This window comes from Penicillium macrosclerotiorum, assembly GCF_028827735.1.
Source record: "Penicillium macrosclerotiorum strain IBT 26536 chromosome Unknown utg000002l_segment0_segment0, whole genome shotgun sequence".
NCBI lineage: Eukaryota > Fungi > Ascomycota > Eurotiomycetes > Eurotiales > Aspergillaceae > Penicillium > Penicillium macrosclerotiorum.
In genome coordinates, this window is record NW_026643082.1 from 4059259 (window position 1) to 4086367 (window position 27109).

Below are 27109 nucleotides of genomic sequence, written 5' to 3' on the forward strand. Positions count from 1 at the left end.
TAGCAAGATAGCGATCAACGAGAGAACTTATCGTTCCTCATTTAAAGCGATATCAAATATCACTTCAATTCCGTATCGAAAAGACTGCCATGCAATCATCAGCTAGACAAAAGAGACCTGCGGTGAAAAAAACAAAACACAAAGCAAAACGAGAGAAAGAGAAGAGGAAATCCGGCGACGCGAGTAAAAGACCTCATAATATGTAGCGCACCCGAAAGCTCTGATCATGGTGATGAACGGTCGATGTCATCGATGCACCTCGATGCACCATTTAGGAGTCGGAGCTTGTGTACATTGCATGTTTTTGGCGGGTGGAACAATGTCCAGCCCTATGCGGCAGACCCATGGATCCCAGCTGGCTCTCGGCCGCCCTATTGGAAATGATCGGAGCCGCAAATCCGCAGGTGAGATGGTCCCGGTGACCATCATCATGACAATTTGCTTACATATATTGGCGATTGTCGGGTTTTGTGTCGGAGATCATATGCGAGGTCCCGATTCTAGTGTGAGCAGGGCGGAGAAAGAGATTGGGGGAAATCTCATTGATTCGATGACTTCTGCAGGGAATTACCGACACGCAATTTTCAATGGTTCCTTTTTGGGGTTTCTCGGGGTTTTTTGTATTTTTTCGGAGTCGCAATCCGAAATTGAAGGTAGAACATCATCAACGCCCTGCATTGGTCATCTAAGTGACTCAACATTACCGTAAATGCCTAGATATAAATGGTCAGGATCTAAAGGAGTGATCAGGAGAAGATGATTTCAACCATGAAAACATGAGAAATATTCATTAAGCTATGCACTGGGAATGACCGGGAGAAACAAATGATCGATACGCTAGGTACGTCTGTATCGCCAGGATCCTGAAAAGAAACGCTTGATGGTAAATCAACTAAAGATTGATCAATAGAATCAAGAAGCCGAAATTTTGCTTTTATTAATCACTTGATAAGTCGTCATCTCATGTCGGGAGTGATGCAGAGTTGGTCAGTCGGAATCGTAAGGCCCCCCAAAGGATAAAGTCTTGGTCATTTAGTAGATGGCCAATGGTTGACGCCAGCCAACGTGAATGACCTTAACCGCTGTGCAGCAGGCGAGACCAATAGCATAGCAAGCAGTGGTAAACGCAATAATGCCCCAATACTGACCGTCGCAACGGGTCAAAATCTCACCGGCAATTGGAATACCAGTTAAGGTTCTAGTGGCGATAGTGTGTCAGTCAATGGTATCAATGATATCACAGCAATTATTTCCCCTGAAACGAGAGAAGTGGGAAGAGACTCACCCAAAGCTCACGATGGTATAAGCGGTTGCGTAATACCGACCGTAGTGCTCGGTCTTGCAGAGTTGCCCAACGCAAACTGGGGTCAAGCTGATGTTGCTGCCACTGGAGAATCCAAAAAGTAAGGCATAGATGACCAGTAAGGCCATGCTACTGCCCGCAGGAAGCCAAAGGCATGCATTGCACAGCAGGCACAGAGCCACAGTAGCGATCAGCGTGTTGAACCGGCCTAGGAAATCCGCGAAGAATCCTGGGAGCCAGCGACCAAAAAAGGAGCCTACATTTAGGATGGCCAAAATCTGGTAGGAAAATTGGGTGGAGAAGCCATGATCAAGGGCATAAGAGGAGATATAACTGATCGGGACAAAGAGGCCCCATTCAATGAAGAAGACGCTTGCAGTCGTTAGGGCAAATCGAGCATCGCGAAATATACGGAAGTCTGGTAGAACGTTCTCCTTCGAGAAGGGCTTTTGGGGCAGTCGTGATCGGATGAGCAGGTTTGCGAACCCGAATGCGATCAAGACGATCAACGCTATCACTCGAGTGGCCCACCCCCATCCAATTTTGGGGAAAAGAGCCTCGAGGATTAGCGGAAAGGCGATGCCTCCAATAGAACCCCCGGTGGCAGCGATCCCTGTTGCAACACCGCGCTTCTCGTAGAAAAAGTGGCCGATGGCCGAGATCGCTGGGGTAAAGATGAGTGATGCCCCCACTCCGCCCAGTACGCCGATGACAAGCATGAAGTGCCAATATTCTGTGCAAAAGCCCAGCAGAACGATCATAGCCATCTCACAGACGGAACCCGCAAAGACGAGCAGACGTGGTCCACGAGCATCGAAGATTGGGCCGATCTGAACGCCACAGAAAAAGGTCAGGAAGGCATACATGCCAAAGATCCAACCAATGCTTCCGGAACTATAGTCTTTCAGCTGGTGGCTCTCAATATATGCCTGGAACGTGCCAATTGTGTTGACCAGTCCAAGCGACCCAAAGAGGCCTAAGAAGCTTCCAAGGACAACCAGCCACGCTTCGAGGCCACCCTCGGGGTAGATATTCCCTTCGTCATCGGTGGTCACTCGGCTCACGGGGTCGCGGTGGACAGACCGATGTGACGGCGCAATGGTTGATGCTGTGTGGTGAAGTTCATTGTCATCGGTTGTAGCGATGGGCTCCAGATTTGGTTCCAGTTTGATCGTATCTGTTTGAACTTGTTTCTCAACACCAGTTCCTTGCGTCGCTGGTTTCTCTGCTTCCGATATGGCGGTCTTCTCCATGTCGCCTTGGATAGTGGATTTCTCCGCAGCCACTGTTACGATGTCTTCGTCAGCATTGTGGTTGCTAACGTGATTGAAGGCAAAACCAGTCGAAGTGCTGTTACTGGCAGATCCGGTCTCAGTGGACATTCTATACGGAAGGAACCGCGGACGATCTGTTCAATTTGCGACGGTAAAAGTCTTCTACGTGAACGGGATGTCACTTGTCCAAAATTCTCGAGGCGATGGTAGCCTGGGAAAGTTGTTCTTTCAAAAGCAGGTAGGGAGGGGTTGGTATGAGCAACCAAAAGTTGGAGTGATCGAGCCCCGGGTACCCAAACGTGAGCGCGGAATGATCCCTATTGGCCTTATGCCCCAGTCTCCCTCTTTGAAGAAAAATTCAGCGCGGGCGTGGGCGGCCATTGGAGGTGGGGGCGGGTGGAGACTCAAGTGCCTCGTGCCTGGCTTGAATCCGGGTATAGTTCCGCGTATACTTCCCCTATAGATATGTCTGCACGATCCTTGCTCGGCGTCATCTCCGTGAGGGAGGACTATATAAGAGAGAGAATCAACACATCTCGTCGATCGAGGGCCAATAAGAGGGGGTTGATGGGTTGTGTTTGTATAGGGCAGGCCGTACCGAGTGCAGGATCATGTCAACTCTCGGACAAATCAGCAAATCATCAGCAAATTTGCGAAGGTCCACGGCCAACCAATTCCCGATCCGTCGGCGATGTCCGGTTGGAGTCGTGTTAGACATCATATACGCAAAAGTTCAGCTTTCATTCAAGCAACTGGGCTTGTGGTTTAGTGGTATAATACCCCCTTAGCATGGGGGTGGTCCGGGGTTCGATTCCCCGCGAGTCCAATTTTTTTTGCATGGTTTCTATTTTTGGCTCATTAGTTATTGGTCCGCTCATGATAGTTTTTGTCTGCATAATACGGTTTATTTTAAGCAAATAATTGATAACTTGAAGCCTATCTATGATCTGGGGGGACCATTTTTTTTTTCGGAAGGCGAGTGGCTTAGGCAAAGATGAAACCCTGGGCGATATAACACGGAAACAATTAATTGTTCAAATGAGTTACTATTATGCCTCATGATAGATTAATAATGCCTCAGCTCCTTCCGAATAAGATGCTGAGCCTAACATAGTAAAAGGATTGTCGGCTAATCTATTTGCGTTATACTTCAGAAATAGAAACATATTTGCCCCGCCGAGTGCATCACCATATTATACCTTCATAGGATGTCTCAAAAGCTGGCGACGGTATATATAAAAGGTAGAATTCCTATCAAGCTCACTCAAATATCAAATCTATTCACATTCCTCGTCTTCTGCCTCTAAAAGTATTTACTACGGTATGTCTACCCTCCAATCTCTTCAGATCACTTTATCATCTTTGGCCTACTAATACAATTCAGCTACCAGCTAGAAGGTAAGCAGGAAGAACATCCGCCTTTTCTTGAATTATCATTCCGAATCATCTGTGAAATATTGACCGAACCATAAAGTATCCAACAGAAAGAAACTACAAGATGCCTGTCACTGTTCACCGCTGGAAAAGCCCAAGCGACATTCACGGGTGGCAGAATGAATCAAGAGTAGGCCAAAAAGTATCCGAGGCAAAATTCATGACGAGTGAGGCAATTTCAATTGTCGAGTGCCTCATAACATCTGGGTACACTGAGTTTTTGCTTGAGATTGACCGCATCCAAAAAAATGGAAAGCCCGAGATTCGATGGGTTGCTTCACTGACTTTACAGAATGTATCTGGGAAACCAATGCTGGAGCTAGAATTTAATTCCTGGCATACAATCCCCAACGTCGGAAGGTATCCTCCTATCAATAAAACAGAGGACAATATTTGGCCTGGAATCACGGTGCAAGTTTCTCAAAATGTGGTAAAACTTGACAGCTTCTTCGGATCGAAAGTGAATGTTCCGGTCACTGGACGAACAGCAAGAGAACAACTGAATAACCAGCTCAAAGGGATTAAGAGGGCAGAAATTAGGGAAAGATGGGCAATAATGGAGTGAATTAATCCTTTCTTATCGTCCAGAGAAGGACGTATCACAGGAATACCACACCCATGTCCAATACTCACATACTGAATCCACGTGTTTGGTCGTCTTTATCTTTCTCTTCTAATGAAAAATGAAAAATTGCCTCGGAACCCATCAAATACACTAGATTTTACGTAGTTCTGTATCCTTGTATGCTTTAAACCGCTAATTTTGCCATGTGAGACTTGATAGGAAAGCAAAAATAACCGCTTTCATGATCAACAAGGGTACCGGTTGTAAAAAGTTCATTCATCATCCATGCGCAGCTCATCAAAATCATCAAGCAGCTCGTCCATATTGATCTGCGGCACTTCATCTTCACTTTGATTATCATCGGTATCCTCCAAACCCTGAGCGTCCTGGTTTTGTTTTCGAATCTTGTAGAGATCCAGAGTATTTCGTAGTTCTTGATCTTCCTCAATATCTTGGAGAAACATTTCCAAATCCTCCTCAAGACGGCTGGACTCCTGTTCCTGACGACGGCTTTGCTGCATAGCCGCGCCAGCAAGAGCTTCTTCCTCGTATTCGCGGGCCATCCGCTTTAGGCGCCAAGCTCGGCTTTTAGGTTTCTTCTTGCGGGCGTAAAACTTCTTCACAAGAATAACGTCCGGAATAGTGGAGCTGTACTTGGAACTCGCCTCGATGGCCTCGAAGTTATCATCGTTGAATACGGTTCCACTGAGATGGTACCCGAGTACGGAGTCACCGACATGCAAGATGGAACCAAGGTGTGTGCGGGTGAAGTAAGTGGTATCATTGGAGCCTAGGTCCGAGGCGCGGGCAACCGTCGCCTCGGCGAGTTGATACTTACCGGTTGACTGGCCAGTAGGCTCGATATCCAAAACGATAAACTCCTTGAGCTCAGTCACATCAGCAAGATTTTTGAATGGAGACCTCCAGTAAGTGCCTGTTGGGACGTCGGCAGTCTGGAGGGTGGTCGGGTCCATCAGGTTGACAGAGTTACCAACACGGTAGCACAGAGTCAGGGGCGCGATATTTCCCAGTTGGCGCGCAAGTTTGATAGGCAGTGCAACAAGGTCATCCTTGCAGATAGGGATCAACTCCACTGAGAATGTGAACTTGTAAGATTTTGCACTGGTGTGAATATCCATAGATATGAGCTCTTGAGACTTTTTTGTCTTGCAAGGGACAACGGAGGTCAAGAAATCGACCATCTTCTCGGCGTGGTTTCGAGCTGCAAAGTAGAAATCAAGGCCGTCCTTTGCCTCCTTGATGTTAACCGTATCCTTATGGGCTCCATTCCTTAGAATCAGTTGTTCGAGAAAAAGGAAGCTGCGTTTATGGGGTACTTTCTGTCGGACCTGGACTGATGCCCTCCATGTATTGTGGGTATAAGACTTCTTACAGTCTGGAAATCAAGAACAAATATTAGCATCTCATCTCAAATAGAAAGGGCAACCATTCACGTACCAGAACATTGTAGGGATGACACCACATATTCCACTTCGAATGACTGCTGGATGACGGTCCCGTTCTGGCTGGCAAAGGCTTCTTCCTGGATGGTGATCTTGACCTTGATGCGGCGAGAGTGAGGCTCAGTCCAGATGAAATTGGCGTCAATAATGCGGACTTTCGCCAAACCGCGAAGACGGCGCAGGCAGACTGCCAGTAGTTCTTTCGATTCGGGGGCTGCGACCACCCAGCTGTTGGGGGGTTGGAGCCACCGCTCGCAGTCCCTGCAGCACTGAAGAGTCGATTCACGCTGGATACTGAAAGTAGAGTTACAAAATGACACAGGTCAATCTTTCTGACGATGATGGAATCTATGAGGAGACTGGAAGCTTACCCATGGGAAACGTCAACATCAAGCCTCAGGCAGTCCGAGCACAAAGCGCCAGCCGCTGTGGTTCCATCGATGGCAGCACCACAGTTACAACACAGGATACTAAGGCAGAGGGAGGTTAGCAAGCATTCTGATCAGGTCTACTTTGCGCAGCATGAATCGCAATCCAAAATTCGTGAAGCGATAGGAAACTCACGTCGCAACGGCGGACTGCCGGTCTTGCATCCGCGCCATGGGGACTCCCTCCTCCAAATCCATGGTTATTTGAGGTTCCAAGATACCGATCGGATGTCCTTTCGAGTATAGAGGAACGACGCCAGGTCAGAGTCGGTCAATCTTCTATCCCGTTTGTCGTCAATCAACTTTTGTCTGTGGCTCCGGGCGGGGGCGCGGTTGGTGCAGCTGTTTGCTCTATTTGCACCCCGCGATATCCGCCCCGCCCCGCTATGGTTCTTATCTGTTATCTGCCTTCAGGGTGTACGGGGGGCAATAACGCCTAGAGGCCATCGGCTCTGCGCCGAGGCTTTCTCTCAACGAATTTCGCGCGGTTGAAGATATTTACCTTCAGGCATAAAAGGAAGCATGATTCCCGGCCTCCAAGGGATTCGGGCTGAGGTCTGTTTTCCAATTCAGGACTTACTGTCTCGGCCGGGGCAGATAGAACAAGAAGTACTTATCTAGGAGGGATAGACTGAAATTAGTCCTAAACTTTACTCAGCGTTACAATCTCTTGTATACTATCTTCAGGTGCTGAAATTGCAGTATACGTTTGGTGTCCATCTACCATGATCCAACTTCGGCATACGCCGGCCACCCATCACCAGCGGCCAAGCGAGGGCACGGCCCACCCGATAACAGCAGGATCTTATCAGGCTGGTTTTCTCTGTCTGCACTTCCAATTGGCAGGCGTCCCGTGTGATCGGCGACACGTCCAAAAGGCGCTGGCCTGGCCGGAGTTTCCTTTATGCAGCACACAGACCCAAGCTATGGCTCACCGAGCACCAGACACAAACGCAAAGCTTAGCATCGACAAACAGGTCCTTTTTGGAAACGCTAGAAGCTCCTGTTGGGAGTTCTGGGTTCAGGTACCAGCGCTCGCATCTCATCGACCAAAAAAACCCCCGCAAGCATCTGAGCCCAAATCCTGGTTTGGTGGAGATGATGATCAGGGGCTAACTAAACATGGAGCGCCCCATCCTCCCCCGCGAGTCGTCGTCTGATCTCACGATGACGGAGACTCGTTCAGGCCGATGCATATTGCACTAATTTGCCGTACTAAATTGCGAGTCGGCTAGAGATGAAGTTCGCTATCCGGCGGAAGATCTCCTGGAAAAATATATGCTGCGCCCGATCATTGCTCGGCATGCTCTGGCTGCAAGGGCACGCCGCCTTCAGACCGTGCCATTTTCCTTCACGCCACTGGCGTGCGCGATTTGTCCGAGCGGGGGCACAGCGTGCGTCCCTTGTAGCCGATGGCTCTACGGGAAGAGGGGAAACCGATAGCCTCAGACCAATAATGAAACAGTCCCGCACCGTTCCCGCCTCGTTCCCTCCTATGCGACCTTCGTCGGGGCTGAGGAGTTGGGTCAAGATAGGCTCAGCGAGGTCCAGAAAAAGTCCGTTGCCCGGAATCCGTCGCTCGCCCGGCAAGTACTAATTTGCCCGGACCCCGTCAGCAACAGCTTCAAGTCTAGGTTGTCGTCAGCATCTGATTGTTTGGAACTTGCCTGTAGACAGTACTATTCGAACTCTAGAGTCGAACTCTAGAGTCGATTTTGGAGGAATCGTTGTTGAGCTCCAAAGACTCGAGATTGAATGAGACGGGAAATATCCTGGCAACTGGCCATTCCGAAGAGTACGCCTATTAAGCCAACCCCGCTTGAGTGCATCGACCTGATATCAGTGGCTCATCGGCCTCTCCAGGGGTGCAGGTGAAGGCGTTGAAGAAGCATCGCCCAACCCGCAGCGACGGGTGGGTCAACGAGCGGGGGCTCGGGAGGCCCCCCAATTGCTTGAATTGCTTGAGTTGCCTGAGCTGATGAAATTGGCTCATGCGACACTGACGGGCGGTGGACATGGGGTTACTTTGTGCTTTGGAAGTAGCCTTGTTGATTGCGTAGGGTCCCCTCTCCCCCGGTCCCCTTTAAATAGGCCCAATCCGCTCTCTCAAGCTCCTGGGCTTTCGGGAGGTTCGTGTCCGAGGCATATTTCTTTCTTTCGCTTCACCTGAGCTCTTTTTCGGGTCTTGCTCGATCAAGTTCCCTTCCTTACAGGATGCTGTTCAATTCAATCCTGACGCCGGCCCTCCTGGCTCTAGCGTGGAGCTCGGATGTAGTTGTCGCCTCGAAGCATGGTCGCTTTGCCCAGCTCGCCCGTGATCCGCTGGAGAGAGCGAAGCGTGCTGCAAACGATGCACATGCGAAGCCTGTAAGGTCCACTCAGGACTTTCGCTTTCTGAGCGACAAAACAAAGCGTAAGAGAATTGGAAGGTGGAAGTCGTTCAAATGACCGATCTCAAGACTAACTACGGTTGCGATAGCATACGTTGTGAACCACATGCCCGATGTGCCCTTCGATGTGGGTGAGATGTATTCGGGGTTGGTGCCCATCGACGCAGACGACAAGTCGCGCGAGCTATTCTTTATCTTCCAGCCCACCATCGGCAAGGAGGTCGATGAAGTCACCATCTGGCTGAACGGCGGTCCTGGCTGCAGTTCCATGGAAGGCTTCTTTCAGGAGAATGGTCGGTTTGTCTGGCAACCCGGTACCTATGCACCCGTCGAGAACCCTTACTCTTGGGTGAACTTGACCAACATGCTGTGGTAGGTGACAGGTGGTGAATTGAGATGTCATATCATGATCCTGTTAGTTTGTATTGACTTTCTCTCGTCACAGGGTCGACCAGCCCGTCGGAACTGGATACTCTACTGGTACGCCGACTGCGACGTCTCAAGAGGAGATTGCCCAGGATTTCATCAAGTTCTTCAAGAACTTCCAGAAACTCTTCGGCATCAAGAACTTCAAGATCTACGTCACGGGCGAGAGCTATGCTGGCCGCTATGTCCCGTACATCTCGGCCGCTATGCTGGACGAGAAGGATAAAGAGTACTTTGACCTGCACGGCGCCCTTGCCTATGATCCCTGCATTGGCCAATTCGACTACATTCAGCAGGAGGCTCCCGTGGTGCCCTTCGTCAAAGACCACGCGAACCTCTTTAACTTTAACGAGACGTTCATGGCTGAGCTGGAGCACCTCCACCAGAAATGCGGCTACGCCGGCTTGATCGAGGAATATCTGACTTTTCCCCCGCCCAAGGAGCAGCCACCCCTGTTTTTCAACTATACCAGCATGGCCGATTGCGACGTGTTCGACATGATCTATGAAAAAGTCTTCGATATCAACCCGTGTTGGGACCTGTACGAAGTCAACCAGATGTGCCCGCTGCAGTGGGACGTGCTGGCCTTCCCTACCTCCCTGGTCTACCAACCCGACGGTGCAAGCGTCTACTTCGATCGCGCCGACGTCAAGCATGCCCTACACGCGCCGAACGTCACCTGGGCCGAGTGCTCGAACGAGTCGGTCTTCGTTGGCGGCGACTCCGGCCCCGAACAAGAGGGTGACACCTCCGCAAACCCGATCGAGCATGTCCTGCCACAGGTCATCGAGGCGACCAACCGTGTGCTCATCGGAAACGGCGATTATGACATGGTCATCATCACCAACGGCACACTGCTCGCCATCCAGAACATGACCTGGAACGGCCACCTCGGCTTCCAGAAGAAGCCCTCTACCCCGATCAACATTGAGATCCCAGATCTTATGTACGCCGAAGTCTTTGCCGAGAATGGCGCTTCGGGACTGGATGGTGCCCAGGGTATTATGGGCATCCAGCACTACGAGCGCGGCCTGATGTGGGTTGAGACCTACATGTCCGGCCACATGCAGCCGCAGTATCAGCCGCGGTCGGCTTACCGCCACCTGGAATGGCTGCTGAAGCGCACTGACGAGATCTAAGAGCTTGGATTAGCTTATGCCAGAGGGCTATTCTGCCCGTCGCATCTCTCAATTAGTCCACAGTGTCGTGGATGAGTAATGTTAGTCTCATTGCCGTAAATAGTCACAATGCATCATCCTATAATGCGCATAACTCTGGCAGCCCCATCGGGCTCGGAATCCACCGTATCCTTTCAACTTTGCCAAGGCGATTGTCGCTCGTAAATGCGCGTTGACCGCAAAGTCCAAGACCACACAGATCAAAAAACTAGTACATATACTCCGTACGTGAATGTAACACCCGTATCGTGCATTTCGTTGCTGAATATACCCCAGGAAATAGAAAACCGGTCCGTATCTTCCGCCCTTGCATGATCCCCGTGTCGCGCTCACCGAGCCCGATTTTCATGCTTATCGCATCGTCACGGGCATTGACATGCTGCTGACTCGGCTGGCCCGTTTCCCGCGGGAAACCCTATGCATTGAATTGCACCCAATGGCATGCCCATATCTGATCGTTTGTATTGACTTCACCACAGTGCCAGGGCTGGTGGCGTCACCGGCTGCCGGGACTGGCTTACCGTTTTGAGTATAATTTCACTGGCCCGAAGCCGGGGCGGGCGTGCCGGGCCGTTTGATTATGCTGTTGAGATAGGATTGGCCCTAAGATGAGGTGAACCGTCAGCCGCCATGCTGGGCGAGAACAGGGGCTTAGGTTGATGGAGTACTTGATATAATCTATTGGGCTCAGACCCATTGGCGATGGTTCGGGAGCGTTCGGGATACGGGATGACCTGGTTATCATTGCTGTTTATGGACACTGGGGTTTAGAGAGATGTGGAGAGGCCGAAGGGGGTAATCAGGATTATCTTTCATGCCAAATACCAAAATTCGCAGTAGTGATGCATACGAGGTGATTCTATTTGGTTATGACTGTTATCTTCTGGCGTGCATCATGATACAGAACTCGGAGCCCAGTCCAAGCTCTCCGAATAGGCCCAGTCCAACAACAAGTCTAGTAAAGTCGGCTCAATTGATCAATTATTGTGGCTTTAGCTCGCATGTTGGCATTATACATGAGATTGACACATTTAAACTTGTACAATGCGAAATTTACGAAAAGGGACACCTGTAATAGTCACCCAGGAGATTTGATTTGTAGGAGTCCCTGTTCACAGCGTCCTTTCTGAGACTATTCAGAACCGCTAGAGGTAGTGCGCCCCAAAATGTGGGGGGAATTCCGCAATTCAATCCCGCCCAATCATACGGGACAAGTTTGTCGAACGATACCTCGTCATTACTAGCCTCATGCGATCGGACGTAATGTTGAGACAATCGTTGCCAAAGGTGGTGTAGGAGCAGAACCCCTGGGACTGTAGGTACTCATCTTCGCCTGGAAACGAAACGCACTGTGAGAATACAGGGAGGAAAGCAGCTTATATATGTCAGTATATACATCAGGAGAGACTGGGCCTTCTATCAAAGCAGTGCTATTATCAGTGCAATGTAAGAAATTTGGAAGTACCAAGTTGTAGCTGTCGTTCCGGGACACAGGCCATGTCGGGGAACCCGCCCACGCGATTGATCGGATCTCTACAGCCACGGCGTCTTTGTGGCTTGCCAAGAGGGGGAGGCTACACGCCAACGAATAGAATCTCTATGTCGTTTGCGATCGTTACAGGGGTTGCATCGACTGAAAATTTTTCCTGATATCCTTGGCGGAAAGAGGCAAAAACCAGATGCTTGATTTTCCCTTGCGTGATGGCCGGTCTGAAAACCTCTCTGGTGCATTGTCTCGATGATCCCATTGCTGCACGCGACTTCTGCCGATCCCTGCCGAGTCCACCCTTTGGGGGAGAAGAGACTGGGGACTGGGGAAAGGACGGGCCATCCCGCACATTGCGAGCAACACCACTCGCTTTTCTTGAGTGGTTTCTGGCGTGGTCCTTGCTGTGCCACTAGTTTCCACCCGTCGGACCCGGGTCTCACGCTCGGTGTTTGAAATGGCAAGAAACTTGAAACCCAGTTGCGACGCTTTTGGAGAGAGGTGTCGCGACAAGCAGTATGAGAGTGGGCTTGTGGCGGCGCCCTCAACACCGTCAATACACGCCCTTCCTCGTCGCAAAATGGTAATTTATGAGCCGCTGGTAGGTCGGATTGCCACGGCTTTCGGGATTTTGATTCGCTGCCGTCAAGAAAACGTCCAAAGTCTCCACCCATAGACTCCCACGAATCCCCGAATGCGGTAAGGATCACGCCTTCGCCAAGACGACGTGATGACCGAGGGATATTGGATTGCTGGCGACTGTTGAGCCCAGAAGACTCATCAGTATATGAACTTTTCTATCTAAATCGTGTGAGGTACATGAAGGTAGAGTCATTGTGCATGCGCCAAACACAGAAAAGCCAAGGGGCGTCGATCACCGACTTCGAGAAGGTGAATAGCAAAAAAAAGGGTTTGCAGCCGCAATGGAATGACGATGACGTCGGTGCCGTGCACGTGGAGTCGGGTCGCTTGCGGACCGGTAATGTTTTACCGGTAATATTTCACCAGTAACTTTACCAGGATCCATGGCCTCGACTGAGGCTACAATGGTTATTATTTTTTTGGGGAGGCAGTTGACGGTCATCGTGTAATCATTCTACCAGAGACCCGAGTGCCCTTCATTCTCTCGGCTCCGATCGGGCCTGAGGAGATGGCGATTCGACCTTGGGATTGTTTGCGAATAAATATGCAGCTTCATCAGGGTTGTCGTATTGGCAATACATCCTTCGGAGCACCACTTCTCGTAACTTATTGGATGTACAACCTTACTGTGAGGCCCAAAGCGGCCTTCCTTAATAGATCCACGTAGGGGGTAAACCAATCCCAATACTGTACCTAGTATCTAGTAGTGCCGAGTATACGGATACCCATGGCCGTCTCAGCAGTATCTACGGAGTACGGAGGAGTACGCAGACACAGTAATGTACAGGTGCCCACGCTATGCCTAGTGCGGCTAGAATCGAGGTTCTTCTTTGGCCACCTCTTTATCGCCATGCCTTTTCGCTTCTCTTTTTCCTCTTACTTTTTCCATTCGGGTCGACCCGGTTGCCGAGAACAATCGCATCCTATTGCCTGATATCCATTGCCTCTCGTTCGGCCGAATTCTGGGTCTCATTGGCCGACCCCAGCCTCCGCGGAACGACTTTACGTGTTAATTACAATACTGCGTATCATACCATGGTCGAGGTCTCCAGGGCTGGATCCCCAAACGGGCTAGTGCAACGTACGGTCTTTACGCCATTGAGTTTCACGGCCCGCTTTGACTGGGGGACTTGGCCTTGGTCGGCCTTGCCGCTCTTTGGAGCCAGAAACCGGTCAACCCGTAATTTTAGGGAGATGGGAGAAAAAGGACGAGGTGCTCACGATACCGTGGTCGTGTATATAGTGCTTCACAAATCCTACCTTCTCTCCCGTTTCCTTCTCCATCTTCCCTCACTCTTCCCCCCTCTTTCCCAATCCCCCTCTCTCCATCATACTCCATACTTGATACCCCATCTCTCTACCTCTCCACACTTTGGGTTTGAGGTAAAGCTCCAGTCAGCTTTCCTCTCCCTCTCCCTTCATCTGCTCCAGGTGCATTAGATTGCTCTGGTGACTTTCAAAATCGTGCTTGTCGGATGTCCTATATACACCATCCACTTCTGTGAAAAAAAAAGACCAGAGAAAAAAAAGACGAAAGAATTGCCTCTATCGACGGAGACCAAACCAGCATCAAGGCTCCTTCGAGCTTACGACTCTACTTTCAAATAGCAAAGCGGCAACCCCAATTCCCTCGACACGTCCCTCACCACAGCAACAATTTCAGATTCTCCCAGCGCGAGCTTGCCCTCCCCACCCAATTTCTTTCGATTTAGGATACGATTGCATATGCCATACACTTCCACAGCGCCAGTTTTGTAGTCTTGCTCCAACGGACAGCCTTTTCAAAAACCAGTCCCGTTGAAACAGCTCTTGCAAAAATCCTTGGACGACAATCTCCGCAGATAGCAGCAAACCCATTTCCAAGCCTCCTTTTCTCCAACGCGACCATTTACCCACTATCCACCATGGGGCTCTCTAAGTTTACGCCTTTCAAGAAGGATCGCCAGAACTTCCCGGGAGTCGTCATCCCACTGGCCAGCGCTCCTGCCCACGAGACGATTAGTGCGGATGAGAAGGCTGACAAGTCTTTGGATCGTGCATCCTCCTCGGAAAATGGCTCTGCTGGCTCGCTGAATGAAACCAGCCATCTGACGCTGGAAGCTCTCCGTGCAGAAGTCGAGTCTGATGTCGCCACATCTGGCCATGACTCTGTGTATGATCGTATGTGCCCTCATTCGGTCCTATCGTTGCAAAATATTTGCCATATGCGCCTATTCCCGTCTATTTTGATCCCATGAATGGTTGGTTTGTGAGTCTAGAAATGAAATTTCTAATATTTGGTGAACTTACAGGCAAGGCGAAGGTGATCAACCGTGCCCTCCAGGATATCGGCATGGGCCGATACCAATGGGAACTTTTCTTTCTGTGTGGTTTCGGCTGGACTGCAGACAAGTAAGCCTATTCTGACCACTCAAATTTCCTCGGATATGAACCTGGCTAACATCTCTTTTTTCGCTGCAGCCTCTGGCTTCAGGTGAGATCTCACGACATGCTGGAATGTCACGTGCTCCTATACTAACCCTCATTTTCAGGGTGTTGCTCTCACGCTAACCCCGCTGTCTTACGAGTTTGGTATCTCCGAGTCACACGTGCGTTTCACCACTTGTGCGTTGTTCTTGGGTCTGTGTATCGGTGCCTCCTTCTGGGGTATTGCATCCGACATTATTGGCCGCCGATGGGCATTCAACACTACCTTGTTCCTGGCTGGCACCTTCGGTTTGGCTGCAGGGGGTGGACCTACTTGGATTGGGTATGTATCAACTTTTATCAACTTGGAAAGCATAACAGACCTGTTACTGAATTTTTGTCCGTCCCCAGTGTTTGTGCCTTGTACGCCTGTTTGGGTCTTGGTGTAGGTGGAAACTTGCCCGTTGATGGCGCTCTCTTCCTTGAGTTCTTGCCCTTCGCCTCCGGTAATATGTTGACCATGTTGAGTGTCTGGTGGCCGGTTGGCCAGTTGATCGGCAGTCTGTTTGCTTGGGCGTATATCCCAACCTTCAGCTGCTCGAGTGCAGAGGGTTGCACGAAGGCTCAGAACTGGGGATGGCGCTACCTGGTTCTTACCCTCGGTGCCATCACTTTCTGCATGTTTGTTGCGCGATTCTTCTTCTTCCACTTGTACGAGTCACCGAAGTACTTGTTGTCTCGTGGCCGTCAGGAAGAGGCCGTTGCTTCGGTCCACGGCATTGCGTACAAGAATAAGACCAAGACTTGGCTGACAACCGAGATTCTCAACGAGATTGGCGGCCACACGGTGATCGACGAGGAGAATGTCGAGAAACTCAGCTATAACGAGATTGTGATGCGCTTCTTCTCCAAGTTCTCTCTGGAACGTATCCGCCCCCTTTTTGCGACCAAGCGCCTGGGCTTCACCACCGTTCTGCTATGGTTCTGCTGGGCCACTATTGGCATGGGATACCCTCTGTTCAACGCTTTCCTTCCCCAGTACCTGTCCAAGTCCGGCAGCACCACTAACTCCACCTATATCACGTACCGCAACTACGCCATTTCCTCGATCGTTGGTCTGCCGGGTTCCGTCTTGGCCTGCTACACTGTGGAGATCAAGTATGTTGGCCGCAAGGGCACCATGGCCATTGCCACCATGATCACCGGTGTGCTGCTGTTCTGCTTCACTGCTTCCTCTAACTCCAACGTCCAGCTGGCCTGCACCTGCATTGAGGCTTTCTTCCAGAACATTATGTACGGTGTTCTATATGCCTACACCCCCGAAGTGTTCCCGGCCCCTGTTCGCGGCACTGCTACTGGTATTTCAAGCTGTTTGAACCGTATTGCGGGTCTCTGTGCCCCGCTGGTTGCCATTTATGCGGGCGGATCTAGTCCAGATGCCCCGATATATGCCTCCGGTGCCCTGATTCTTGCCGCCTTTGTTGCGATGGTCCTCCTCCCCATCGAGACCAGGGGCAAGCAGTCCCTGTAAAAGACCAATCAAATCCAACACGTATTTGAAATTTCAAAATTTGAGACCTTTCTCTATTGTTATACTGGCCTCCAGCAGACACGGCCCGGTGCCGTCTGCCTAGTACAACAGAGTCAGGCTGGGTTGTTTCTACAGTCAGTCCATTCAGTATATAACTACCTCAACATTTCGGCTTGCACTGGAGATACCAGAAACCGTGTTAAATGATGCCGAAAATGGTGTCGCCGGTCCCCCATCTTCATGCCACGGCTCTAGCGGCGACTCATATACGCACCTGCCAATGCAAAACGACCAACCTAGTGCAGCAGGGCGACCAGCGGTTCGTTCAGTATTCTATTACACATCGGCGATGCGCCTACAGTGTGGCCATGAACTACCATGATCCAAAAGGCACTTCCGGTCCACTTTCTGCACCGCAGCGGTACCTCTCCAGGCCTTCCTCCCCTAGGAGGGAATGCATGGCCTTTGCCGCCTACTTTAGCTGTGCGTTATAAGATCCGCCTACGACCCAGTCTAATCTGAATTCAGTATACCTATCTACCTTCATAGCAAATATATTACATCTCGAACATAGTGATCAGTGAATTCAACGCTGAAAATAATAATTGCTGGTGCCAGAAAATTCCGCCTTTCTACCCGTAACTTTCGACGGCGAGCCGCCACTTGGCCACCCAAGGCCCCCAACTGCCCTCTATTCTGCGCCTATACTTCACGGAACACACTCGAATGTATGGGTCGACACTATAAATTGAGACGAACGAACTACATACTAACGAGGTGCGAATATTGCGATAAATTTGGCTTCTGATACATCCAAACCTTGACATATCAAGATCTTGAGAATACAAGCCTCCTACGTACATTTACTCAAAACAACCTTACTTAAACCACCCGAAGAGCTTTCATAAGAAAGACCTCCTTGAATGTATCATTATGCCAAATATCGCACGATGTATCCGTACAAAATCCATAGTCATATCAGAATCTCTAATAGATGGATGTATCATCAGCATGTGGTCCTAGCTGTGGATATTTCGAAGCAAAAACTCACCAGGTAACCAACCATGTCGATTCAAAACACAACTTGCGAAAGGTTTTTGTTGTCCGTGACCTTGATGTTCTTCATCATCAGTACCCATGCAATTGAAAGACTCATGACTACAGTCGCGGTAATCAGCATGAGCCGCTGAGTGTAGGCATATGCATCTTGAATGGCAATGCGAGTAGCTGAGCCAAGTGGATAACTCAGCTGAGTTTCCAATGATTCGTAAATCTCAGACCAATTTTCCTGAGTCTCCGCGGGCAGGAACTCTCGCAATTTTCCCGGTAGTATGTTTGTCCAAATAGCGCCTGAAACACTGTTGCCCACAGCGCCGCCCAGGTTACCGAACGTGCTCAACAACGCTAGCATGGCTGCATAATCTTCATGCTTAGATGCGAAGAGGACAGAGACTTGCTCAATTAGGATCAGAGTACCACCACCAACAGCCAGGAAGATCTGGCACATGCAGATATACCCAATGCTATGACCAGGAGAGCGGAAGTAGATCATCAACCCACTAGCCAAGATATAAAGTGGGACAGCAAACATCAATAACCATTTAAACCGGCCAGTAACTCGAATCAAATAGCCACATCCAATGAGCCAGATGGGGTCCATGAAATCAAAGATGGCACTGATATAGCCAGCTTGAGTGAGACTAGTTCCGTAGACAACCTGCAGGAATGACGTAAAGTAGGTTGACCAGCAATAGTATGACACCTGATAAGTTATATCTAGGAGGCAGGCACCGATGACCGTGCGATTGGTGAGCAGATGCGACGGAATGAATGGTTTCTGCGCTCCCCAACGCTCCCAGGCCACAAAAGCAATCAGGACAAAGAAGCCAACAACCATCATAGCGATAATCTTGGCTGATTTCCATTCACCTTCAGTGTTTCCAGCAATATTGAATGAAACGAGGAAAAGAATCAGACCACCAATCATTAAAAATATTCCGATGGCTATATATTGAAACATATCGCATTAGTTTTGATGGTACAACGGGTGGGATAGAATACAAAGTTATTGATATTTTGCTCACCATCAAATTCAACGAGATAAAAATTGAAGCCCTCTGACACGGTACGGATAGTCTTTGGTTTATACTGTAGTCGACCTTCTCTGTCCGCTTTCCGCTTCGCCAACTCCCAGGTAATCATCAAGGGAAGGGCAATAATAGGAAGAATAATGCAAATTGTTCCATAGGCCCATCGCCAGTTTGTCTCGTGGAACTGGTTGGATAACGGGGAGCCGGCGAACGCGGTGATCATGGAGGGCGAGGAGGTGAAAGCAAAGGCGATTCCTCGATTACGCAAAGACGATGTGTCAGAGGTAATCACGTCGACGCAGAATATAACACCGGTAAGGCCAACTGTGTAGAACGCCTAGTAAGGGTCAGTTCTCAGGAGACATTGTGCAAACCATATGTAAAATATGTGAGCTTACCTGTGCAGCGCAGTAAGTGGCAATGTTCTTACAGCAGGCCATCATGATCAGGCCCATTATAGTGACGAGGACCATGATACCCATTCCCACAGTACGATCCCACATATTCAGAACCTTGGCGATGGGCATTAAACATGCTGCACCCATGACGCTTGTGACAACACTGATTACTGTAAGCAGGGAGTGCTGTGAGAACTCGCTTGTGATGTACGCTGAAAGATTTGAAGTCAAGCTTGACTGGAGTGCATTGACAAAATACAAAAGCCACATGCTAGTTGTTTGGTTCAACATGTTAGAAGGACAAAGGTACCTCTTCGTTCAAAAGATTGCTTACCAGACATAAACGAGGATGAGTGAGCCTTTGGACCATGAAGCGGTGATTGCTTCAGCAACTCGAACACCGTCCTGTTTGTCTTGCTCCTCTGATACTGATTGAGGATCGAACGGCATTGGATTCTCGCACACCTCCGGAGCCTTGGAAGGCTGACTATCGGCCATAACAACTTTGGCTAATGAAAACGGTAGGAGAATTTGTTACTTAGCTCAAAAGCTGCCTAGATATCTAGGAACTGTGTAGGGAAGCTCGTTTATTTAAGAAGAACTTCTGTTTACCTCCCGCCACATCTGGCCTGATTTATTTAAAATTTGATGTGGAGTTTTATTTTTCGTTCCGGGTCTGACGCCAATGGCCGACTCAGGTGATAAAAAGACCCTTCGGACACATTGTGGATCTGGAACCCATTAGTGCTGTTCAGTATGTTTTCCTTCATGGCAATGGGGTGTCTGCTGCACCAGGAGCAGCAAAATTTGAGACAATCACTGGGAAATCTTATCTCTAGTCAGCTCGGCTTAGAAATTCAACTCTTCGATATAATATTCCTAAAGGATGATACTAGCTGGGCAGTGTACGTTTAATGCATGCTCTTGACGCCGAAGTGAGCATTCATGCAAGGCCTGCTCAAGCCAGCGAAATCTTGAGTTGCCGCCATGGGCCTGATACTACTGATGTCTTACGGCCTAGTGCTATCAGCTAGTCACTAATGAACCGGCATATTCCGACACTTTGACCAGGTCAAAGTTCTCAACTCAATGGAATAAGGTTAACGGGAAATCTTCGGAAGCACATTGGATCTTATCAGATTTCATTTTTACGGTACAACGTGTTGAAAATCGAGACCTAAGAAAATATCAAGCTCTCGTGGAGAAAGCTCACCGAAGCTTATGACTGTTGCCTAGATATTCCATGTGCCTGGTACGTCCACATGCCCATCTCCAACTGCTACCTTGACTAATAACCAGTTCCACCCTGTGGGTCATGCTTGGAGGCCATTTCCCAGTTATGGCGTATATTATCGAGGCGAAAGATGATACTTTGCTGCCTAAATCTAGATTGTGCTCTTGAATGTCGCTCTCATCGGTAACGGAGCTTAAACGGAGCCCGCGGGCACCGGTGGATCCAAAACACCAACGCCATTTTGAATCCTCAGTCGCAAAATAAGAATCTGCACAGATATTTTCCAATTCAAGACAATCAGATAAAATATGATCTCAGTTGAGACAGCGAAAGATCGAAGCAGGTGGATAAGCATTCATACCAATCTATCCACTAATCCAACATCTCCTTGCCGGCTGGTATCAATCTCCTGGTAACAGGGATTTTCCACACATATTCCGCCGGAACAGAATCGACTGATTTCCCTCTTAGATATCCTTTGTGGTAGCTAACCCAGCGAGGACTGAATCATCTGTGTCTAGAATGTCGAACAGTTGACATATAAACAGGCTTCGATAATCACATAACATCAACAGAAGGACGGAATCATTCCTTCATAAAGCAGGATAGTAAGGAAAAGAAATCTAATAGCACCGAGAAACGCACCTTTGCGAGCCTCAACATTCCTTTATGGGGGAAGCAAGGTGATCACTCCATCCTTGGGAAAGACAGTAGTCCCCTCCCTGATCTCCAGCTTAGCATTCGAAAGCTTCAACTCCATGTGTCTCTGCCGCCTGCAGTGCTTCGCATACTGACTGTGGAAACAGTAGATCTGCAATGGAAGCATGAAATGAGTTACTTTTCGTTTATATCCCCTACCTTTGAGGGAATAATTGTTTTTGAAGCCGTCGACCGGATGAGGCCATCCCATTCGGACGTCACAAGATATCCGAATAGCCTCGACGGCTTTAGTACGCCGCCGTCACCCTATCTCTAGAGAAGGTGATGCCGGCCACATCATAAATTCTCACAACAGGGAAAATCTGTAGAGGGAGCATATCATCCTGGGTTTATAGCAGCTTTTTAGTTTCCGCTTCATAAAACGCTAAAACACACTGGAAGAAATTCGTCGCTCTATATCTATAACGGCCCGGTCAATATCGAACTGGTCTCTAACATGAGCCAATTCCTGTGAGAAACAGTGTGTATTTACTGCGGATTTCGAAGTCGGAGAGGAGAAGAAGAAAATGGAAAAAACCACTACCTACGCTGGCAGCGCTAATATTACAACACATACCTGATTTACTCTCAACATCTATAACCTAGCTACTCTGATTCTACTCTCTCTATAGCATCAAGTACCACAGTGTGAATTCACTGGATGGTTTTATCCAACTTTGCTCTGAAAGAGAATATCGGACGTCTAGAAAAAGGTTCATTGTCTCATATTCTTATATGAAATACCTTGATGACAAATATATGTCCATTTCTATCTATCTCCATTATTTTCTATCCTGCAAGAGCGGTAGCATTTTCGGCTATAAGACTGCGCTTTAACGCTCTTAATGGAGCAGCTCGGGGCTCCCAAGTGTTGATGAAGTAGGTGTTCTAGGCTAAGACTTTTTCGTTGAATTTTTCTGCTTGTTCGTTTTCTTTGACACCAAGAAGCTGCTCCATGGGACATTCCGGTGGACAAGGGCGTTCCAACTGGGCGGCTCGATGTTTTTCTATTTTTAAAGTGGTGGTACTCAGCGCTTTTCGAGCTTTCTCCATTTCCTTATATGGATTCGACTCCTTTACACGGATTCCAATTTGCTGAAGTTGTTGATTGACTGTTCGAAGCTCGGCTTGGATTTGCGATGCCGTGCGCTCCTGGGTAGTCTGCCTGGCCCGATGTCCTGGAGTATTGGGGTTGGCTGCCATTTTTTCGAACGTACTGGTAAGTAGACACGAAGATTTCGTAGATAGACTGAAGTTTGAAGAACTTAGAATTGATAGAAGGGTACTCTGCTAGATTCGATGCTTGATATACAATAGAAAGACATTGTTTCGAGGATATGATTTGACTTAAGTATTGCTTGGTCTCGGTGAGAATAACTTCCATCGTAGCACCAGTATTATATCCCAATATACTATAGCTTCTAAATATAAATTCGGTGTCGTGACAGTATCTCTGATGATATTCCGAGCATGTTCTATTAGTAGCTGACCTTGAAGTTTTGACCATAGGTGACGGTTCAAAGTGGAGTTTTCTAAGTATGAAGGAATATTCGCCACCCTCTAGGCGCTAGACACACAGCGCCTACAAAACCAGCCTCCAGCCCCGAAATACTCGCACTTAATACCGTTTAAGGACCCTCCATGAGATGAAAATAGCTTCTGGATTATCAAAGGCGGTTAAAAAAATGGGTATTTTTAACATCAGTGAGAGCCGACTTTGTCTTTCAGCAAAAACCAAAGCCAGCATCTAATCACTTGTACTTTCCACAGGTAGGCCCTGATGACGTTTTTATGCCTTGATTTAATTTGTGTGATCTGCTTTCGAGGGCGCGAGAATAGATATAAAGTGGATTATGCCGCATACATTGTACTAACTGACCAAACCTCTTTTTATTTTTTCAGCGTAACGTACAATATACTTTTAATATGAAGAGCCAGGCGGGAGAAAAGGGGGACGATTTTCGACATTTAAGGACTCAGGGTACATCCCGGTCTCGATATATTAATTAGTAGGAACAATGTCAACTTAATCAGATAATTAGTAATGGAGTATCACTGATCGGACCCCAATAGGTACACTGTTTTTTAAACCAAGAAGCAGCTTCTTGAATACAAGAACATTAGAATATGGATCAGTTAAAGTAAAGAAAGAAAACGGCGATGTTAATTGTCAGTATGACAGCAACAAGTCACATTGGAAATAGACAGCCTCTATCATCTACGAAGATTCCGGACCCACATTGTTACCACGTGACGGCATCGTCACCACTAGCTTATCACTAATTCCCTCATAAGAATAAAAGATCATCTTTACATCTCCCATAAACCCAGCTTCCTGTTACCACACATGGCACAATAAAACGATCTCAACGCCCAGGAAAAGGACGATAGGATGCGGGAGGGAAAAAGCAAAAGCTTAGAAATCAAGCTTCGGGCCAGACAGGGCCTAGTCGGAACTGCAGTTAACGATTTCTTCCATAAATATGAGATGGGAGAATGAATAAGAATTGGAAAAATGGAAGGCGAGAGAATCCATGAACATAATTGCAACAATGATCCCTATTTGAAAAAAACCATAAAAACTCCATCCAGATCAGACCGCAGCTCCGCAAACGCAGGGGCAAAAAAAAAAAGCAAGATGAAAACAAAAATAACACACAACCCATGAGAAGTAGAAAAATGGCCCGAGTCGAGTCCTACCCCGCCGGCGCCCAGTCAAGAAATCAAGAAACCTAGGATTCGAGAATGCATGTTCTTCTTCGCCAATTGATCTGGTACCGCACATAGAAAGGAGATTGTGGAGGTGAAAAGGGTGGAAGAAAGAAAGGAGGATGAGATGCGCTGGTCATGAGATCAAAGGTGGCATCGTCAAAATCGTGTATATGATGAAAAAGAGGATGAAGAAAATCATGCAACGTAGCGCTCATCAAAGCAAATCGAGTAGGGGGGATATGGGCAGAGATCTTTTGTCGGGACTTAAGTCGTGTGTAAATTCCCTGACTTAGACCGCCTGCTGCTGCTGTTGCGGTGGCGCCTGATTCCGACGTCCACGCTTCTCGAGCAACGTCGCATTATCAAGGCTAAGCTCGAAAGCTGCATTAGGCTTGCGAATAGCTTGCTTGGCTGCGGCAGCCACAGTCGCATCGTGCTGTCCGTAGCCTTGTTGTCGTGGTTGACGGGCGGCCTGCCGAGCTTGGGCAGCGCTGCTCTGGGCCCCGAGGTTCGTGGACCGGAGCTTGGCTTCCATGCCTGCCATGTCGCCGCCTCCTTGCTGGGTGCTGCCTTTGGCGACTTTGGTCGGTGGCTGGTCTCGGTTTCCTTCAGCCTGGGGACGATAGTCATATTCATCATCATAAGTTTCGTTGAGAGAGCCAAGAGCAGATTGGAAACCAGCCAATGGATGACCACTGCGAGCAGCATTTTGTTGACGATTCCGCCTGCGCTTGCCTTCCTCCTCTTGTCTGTGGACGGCATAACCGACGTCGAACACTTCCCGCAGGTTGAACGCGCCAGGCGAGCGGAAATCCATTCGACGTTCGGACGCAGTAGACGGAATATCCAGAACACGCGAGCTGACAGGCTGGTAGGGGGCTTGATCGGCACCAGCGGGGTCGAGGTGCTGCGGGTCTTTCTGGCGTACCTGGCCCATTGGCGTAGCCAGGGAGGCGCATCAGCTGCGGGAGTCGTTTCTTCGTTGGTTTGTCGGATCCAAGGATGCTCCAGGAACTCTTTGATGGTATAACGCTTCTCCGGGTCCACAGTCAACAAGTGGGAGATGAGATCTTGGGCAGACTTGGAGATGTCATCCCACCACGGCGAGAGGAAGGTGTACTGGCCGCGCGCCACCTTCTCTGTAAGCACCTGGATGCTCTCGTCATAGAAGGGTGGGAAACCACAGAGAAGCGTATAGAGAACACAGCCCATGGCCCACATGTCGACGCTCTTTGAATAGCGCTCGTCCTTCACAATCTCTGGGGCTGTATACCCGACAGTTCCGCAAGGAGTCATAGTTTGACTGTCCCAGATCACCTTGGACAGCCCAAAATCCGCGATCTTGATCTTCCCGATACCACCGGAGCCGATGCCCGCAATAAATTCTCCTTCATCTTCTTTATCTTCATCACCCGGTTGTTGGGGCTTGGGACGGCGACTCGGTACGAAGGGACTCGGGTAGAATAGTAGATTTTCCGGTTTAATATCACTGGCATGTCGCCCGTTAGCTCTGGGGCCTCACCGCTCTTCATCAGTGGACAAAACGTCAGCAATACGAACCGATGCACCACGCCCGATGTCTCGTGCAAGTATTCAATTGCCTTCGCAACCTGTACAATCACGTGTCGGCTGAGATCTTCGCTGAAGTATGTTAACCGGACGATCTGATGGAACAGCTCGCCACCAGGGCAGAGCTCGAGAATGATGTAGTAATATTGGCGGGACTCGGAGAAGTCGATCAGTTTCACAATGTGGGGATGGTCGAGGTTGCGCATGATTTGGACCTCCTTGAGAATGTTCGCTCGCTGTAGGGCAGAATGAATGATCAGTCACCAGGTTCGACAGCCATAACTTTAGGGCACAACGCAGAAGACACCAAGAGAGAAAAAGGTAGCGGTGGACGGACTGGTCCACACCCCATGCAGATGAGAGATTGGGATAGGAGATTTTTTTGGCGCACCTCTGCAGCCCGTGGGACCTTCTTGACACTGGGATGAAGGTGATCGGACTACAAGAAAACAAATTGGCGACGAGATTCCCACAAAGAACGTAACCGACTGGAAGCACTGCAACCACCGGGACAGCAGAATAGAAAGAAATCCAAGAGAAAGAAGAAGAAAAACAAAAACAAGAAACACACAGAACGTGCACCAAGGAAAGTAAGACCACCTGGTCACCCTACCTGATTGCTGTTCATCTCGAACTTCCGCACCACCTTGATGGCCACCTCGTCATGCTGACCAGTAGAGTCCTTCGCCCGATAGACGTTGCTGAAGGCGCCGTCGCCCATCTTCTCGACTAAAATCCAACGCTCGAGACCGGGGTATTTGGGCATCTTGGAGCGATTCATGTTCTCCTCCGCAACCAACCGTTCAATTTCGACGGAGCGATCCCGCCGGACCTGGGCGTCGGATGGCTTCTGGGCGGCTGCCTGGCCATGCTTTTCGCGATCCCCCGTATCGAATGCGCCGAGGGCGGGGGAGAATTGGCCTTGGGGCTGTGGTTGTTGCTCGGCGTGGATGGTGGACACGTCGGTGGTGGGCTCGGAGTGGGGGGTCACCAACCGAGCTTGTTTCCCATGCCGAATGAAGTTCTTGATATTCTGTATGGTGCTCATGGTGGGCAGAGTTTAGAGAAGGGGGAGGAGGAAGAAGAAGAAGCAAACGCTGATTTGTGAAAGGACTGGGGGGGGGGGGAAGGGCGGACTGGGATCGCCCAGGCAGACCCGAAAAAAGTTGGTCAACCGCGGGGTGAAATGACTTCAGGAGCGGCAGGTGAAGTCACAGGAGGAGGGGGGGATTTGCGCAGACCGAGTTCACGAGGAATTGTGAAGGCGACCAGCGGAAGAGATCAGAGAGGAGAAGAGAATCGAATGTCAAGTGGAACAGGGTAGGTAGGAAGGGCGAAGGGCGTGTGTGGTAGCAAGATGGTGCAAGTGGGTGAGCTGGTGAAATCAAGTAGTCGAGTAGATAGAGATCACGGGCGGCCGTTCGGTGGGGGGAAAGCAGCACAAAAAGGGGGGGGGCAGGTCAGAGAGGATCAGGTCAGAATAGAGCCCACTCTAAAACGAGAAATGCGAGACGGAAAAAAGCGAGAAAACGAGGAACGAGGCACTGGCCAAGGGCGTACAGCTTATGACGGCGGCTCGTTTGCTGGATGTGGGAGGGGGAACGAAGGGAAGGGCGAAGCCTATGACGACGTGGGATCTTCGGGCGATGTCATCACGGCTTGGGACGGAATCTTGGTACCACCTGGGCACTGGGCACGATGGCTTCTCTGGGCACGACCATCCAGCATGCGAATTGCAGCTCAATCGCGGTCAGTTCATCGAGCTATACGGACTCGCAACAGCGCGCTCTGGTAGAGTGACCGCCCTGTTCCCTCAATGCCCTCGCGATGGATCTTGTCCCACCATCGCTCCGTTGAAGTCTGTCGTCATGGCCCGGCCGC

The 27109-nt window shown here is 49.4% G+C and overlaps 7 protein-coding genes across 7 annotated transcripts; 2 read left to right on the top strand and 5 right to left on the bottom strand.

Moving 5' to 3' along the window:
• Nucleotides 1-1032: 1032 nt before the first annotated feature.
• Nucleotides 1033-2685, bottom strand: N7462_002599 (MCT family MFS transporter; the record flags this gene model as incomplete). Its single annotated transcript, XM_057074325.1, has 2 exons — nucleotides 1033-1198; nucleotides 1286-2685. 2 exons carry the CDS (start codon nucleotides 2683-2685, stop codon nucleotides 1033-1035), a joined length of 1566 nt encoding a protein of 521 aa, XP_056937966.1.
• Nucleotides 2686-4848: 2163 nt separating this feature from the next.
• N7462_002600 (60S ribosomal export protein NMD3) lies at nucleotides 4849-6665 on the bottom strand (the record flags this gene model as incomplete). Its single annotated transcript, XM_057074326.1, has 4 exons — nucleotides 4849-5972; nucleotides 6035-6333; nucleotides 6411-6509; nucleotides 6604-6665. The coding sequence occupies 4 exons, from the start codon at nucleotides 6663-6665 to the stop codon at nucleotides 4849-4851; spliced, it is 1584 nt and encodes a 527-aa protein (XP_056937967.1).
• Nucleotides 6666-8681: 2016 nt separating this feature from the next.
• On the top strand, nucleotides 8682-10422 carry sxa2 (putative pheromone processing carboxypeptidase (Sxa2); the record flags this gene model as incomplete). The annotated part of the gene is made up of 3 exons (XM_057074327.1): nucleotides 8682-8880; nucleotides 8947-9229; nucleotides 9303-10422. 3 exons carry the CDS (start codon nucleotides 8682-8684, stop codon nucleotides 10420-10422), a joined length of 1602 nt encoding a protein of 533 aa, XP_056937968.1.
• Nucleotides 10423-14493: 4071 nt separating this feature from the next.
• N7462_002602 (uncharacterized protein) lies at nucleotides 14494-16526 on the top strand (the record flags this gene model as incomplete). The annotated part of the gene is made up of 5 exons (XM_057074328.1): nucleotides 14494-14749; nucleotides 14881-14980; nucleotides 15050-15062; nucleotides 15121-15342; nucleotides 15369-16526. The coding sequence occupies 5 exons, from the start codon at nucleotides 14494-14496 to the stop codon at nucleotides 16524-16526; spliced, it is 1749 nt and encodes a 582-aa protein (XP_056937969.1).
• A 1072-nt stretch (nucleotides 16527-17598) lies between these two features.
• Nucleotides 17599-19512, bottom strand: N7462_002603 (MFS general substrate transporter; the record flags this gene model as incomplete). The annotated part of the gene is made up of 4 exons (XM_057074329.1): nucleotides 17599-18530; nucleotides 18611-18953; nucleotides 19015-19285; nucleotides 19349-19512. 4 exons carry the CDS (start codon nucleotides 19510-19512, stop codon nucleotides 17599-17601), a joined length of 1710 nt encoding a protein of 569 aa, XP_056937970.1.
• A 2323-nt stretch (nucleotides 19513-21835) lies between these two features.
• On the bottom strand, nucleotides 21836-22150 carry N7462_002604 (uncharacterized protein; the record flags this gene model as incomplete). The annotated part of the gene is made up of 1 exon (XM_057074330.1): nucleotides 21836-22150. One exon carries the CDS (start codon nucleotides 22148-22150, stop codon nucleotides 21836-21838), a length of 315 nt encoding a protein of 104 aa, XP_056937971.1.
• Nucleotides 22151-23948: 1798 nt separating this feature from the next.
• Nucleotides 23949-26276, bottom strand: N7462_002605 (serine/threonine-protein kinase; the record flags this gene model as incomplete). The annotated part of the gene is made up of 4 exons (XM_057074331.1): nucleotides 23949-24519; nucleotides 24588-25148; nucleotides 25220-25464; nucleotides 25842-26276. The coding sequence occupies 4 exons, from the start codon at nucleotides 26274-26276 to the stop codon at nucleotides 23949-23951; spliced, it is 1812 nt and encodes a 603-aa protein (XP_056937972.1).
• Nucleotides 26277-27109: the final 833 nt, after the last annotated feature.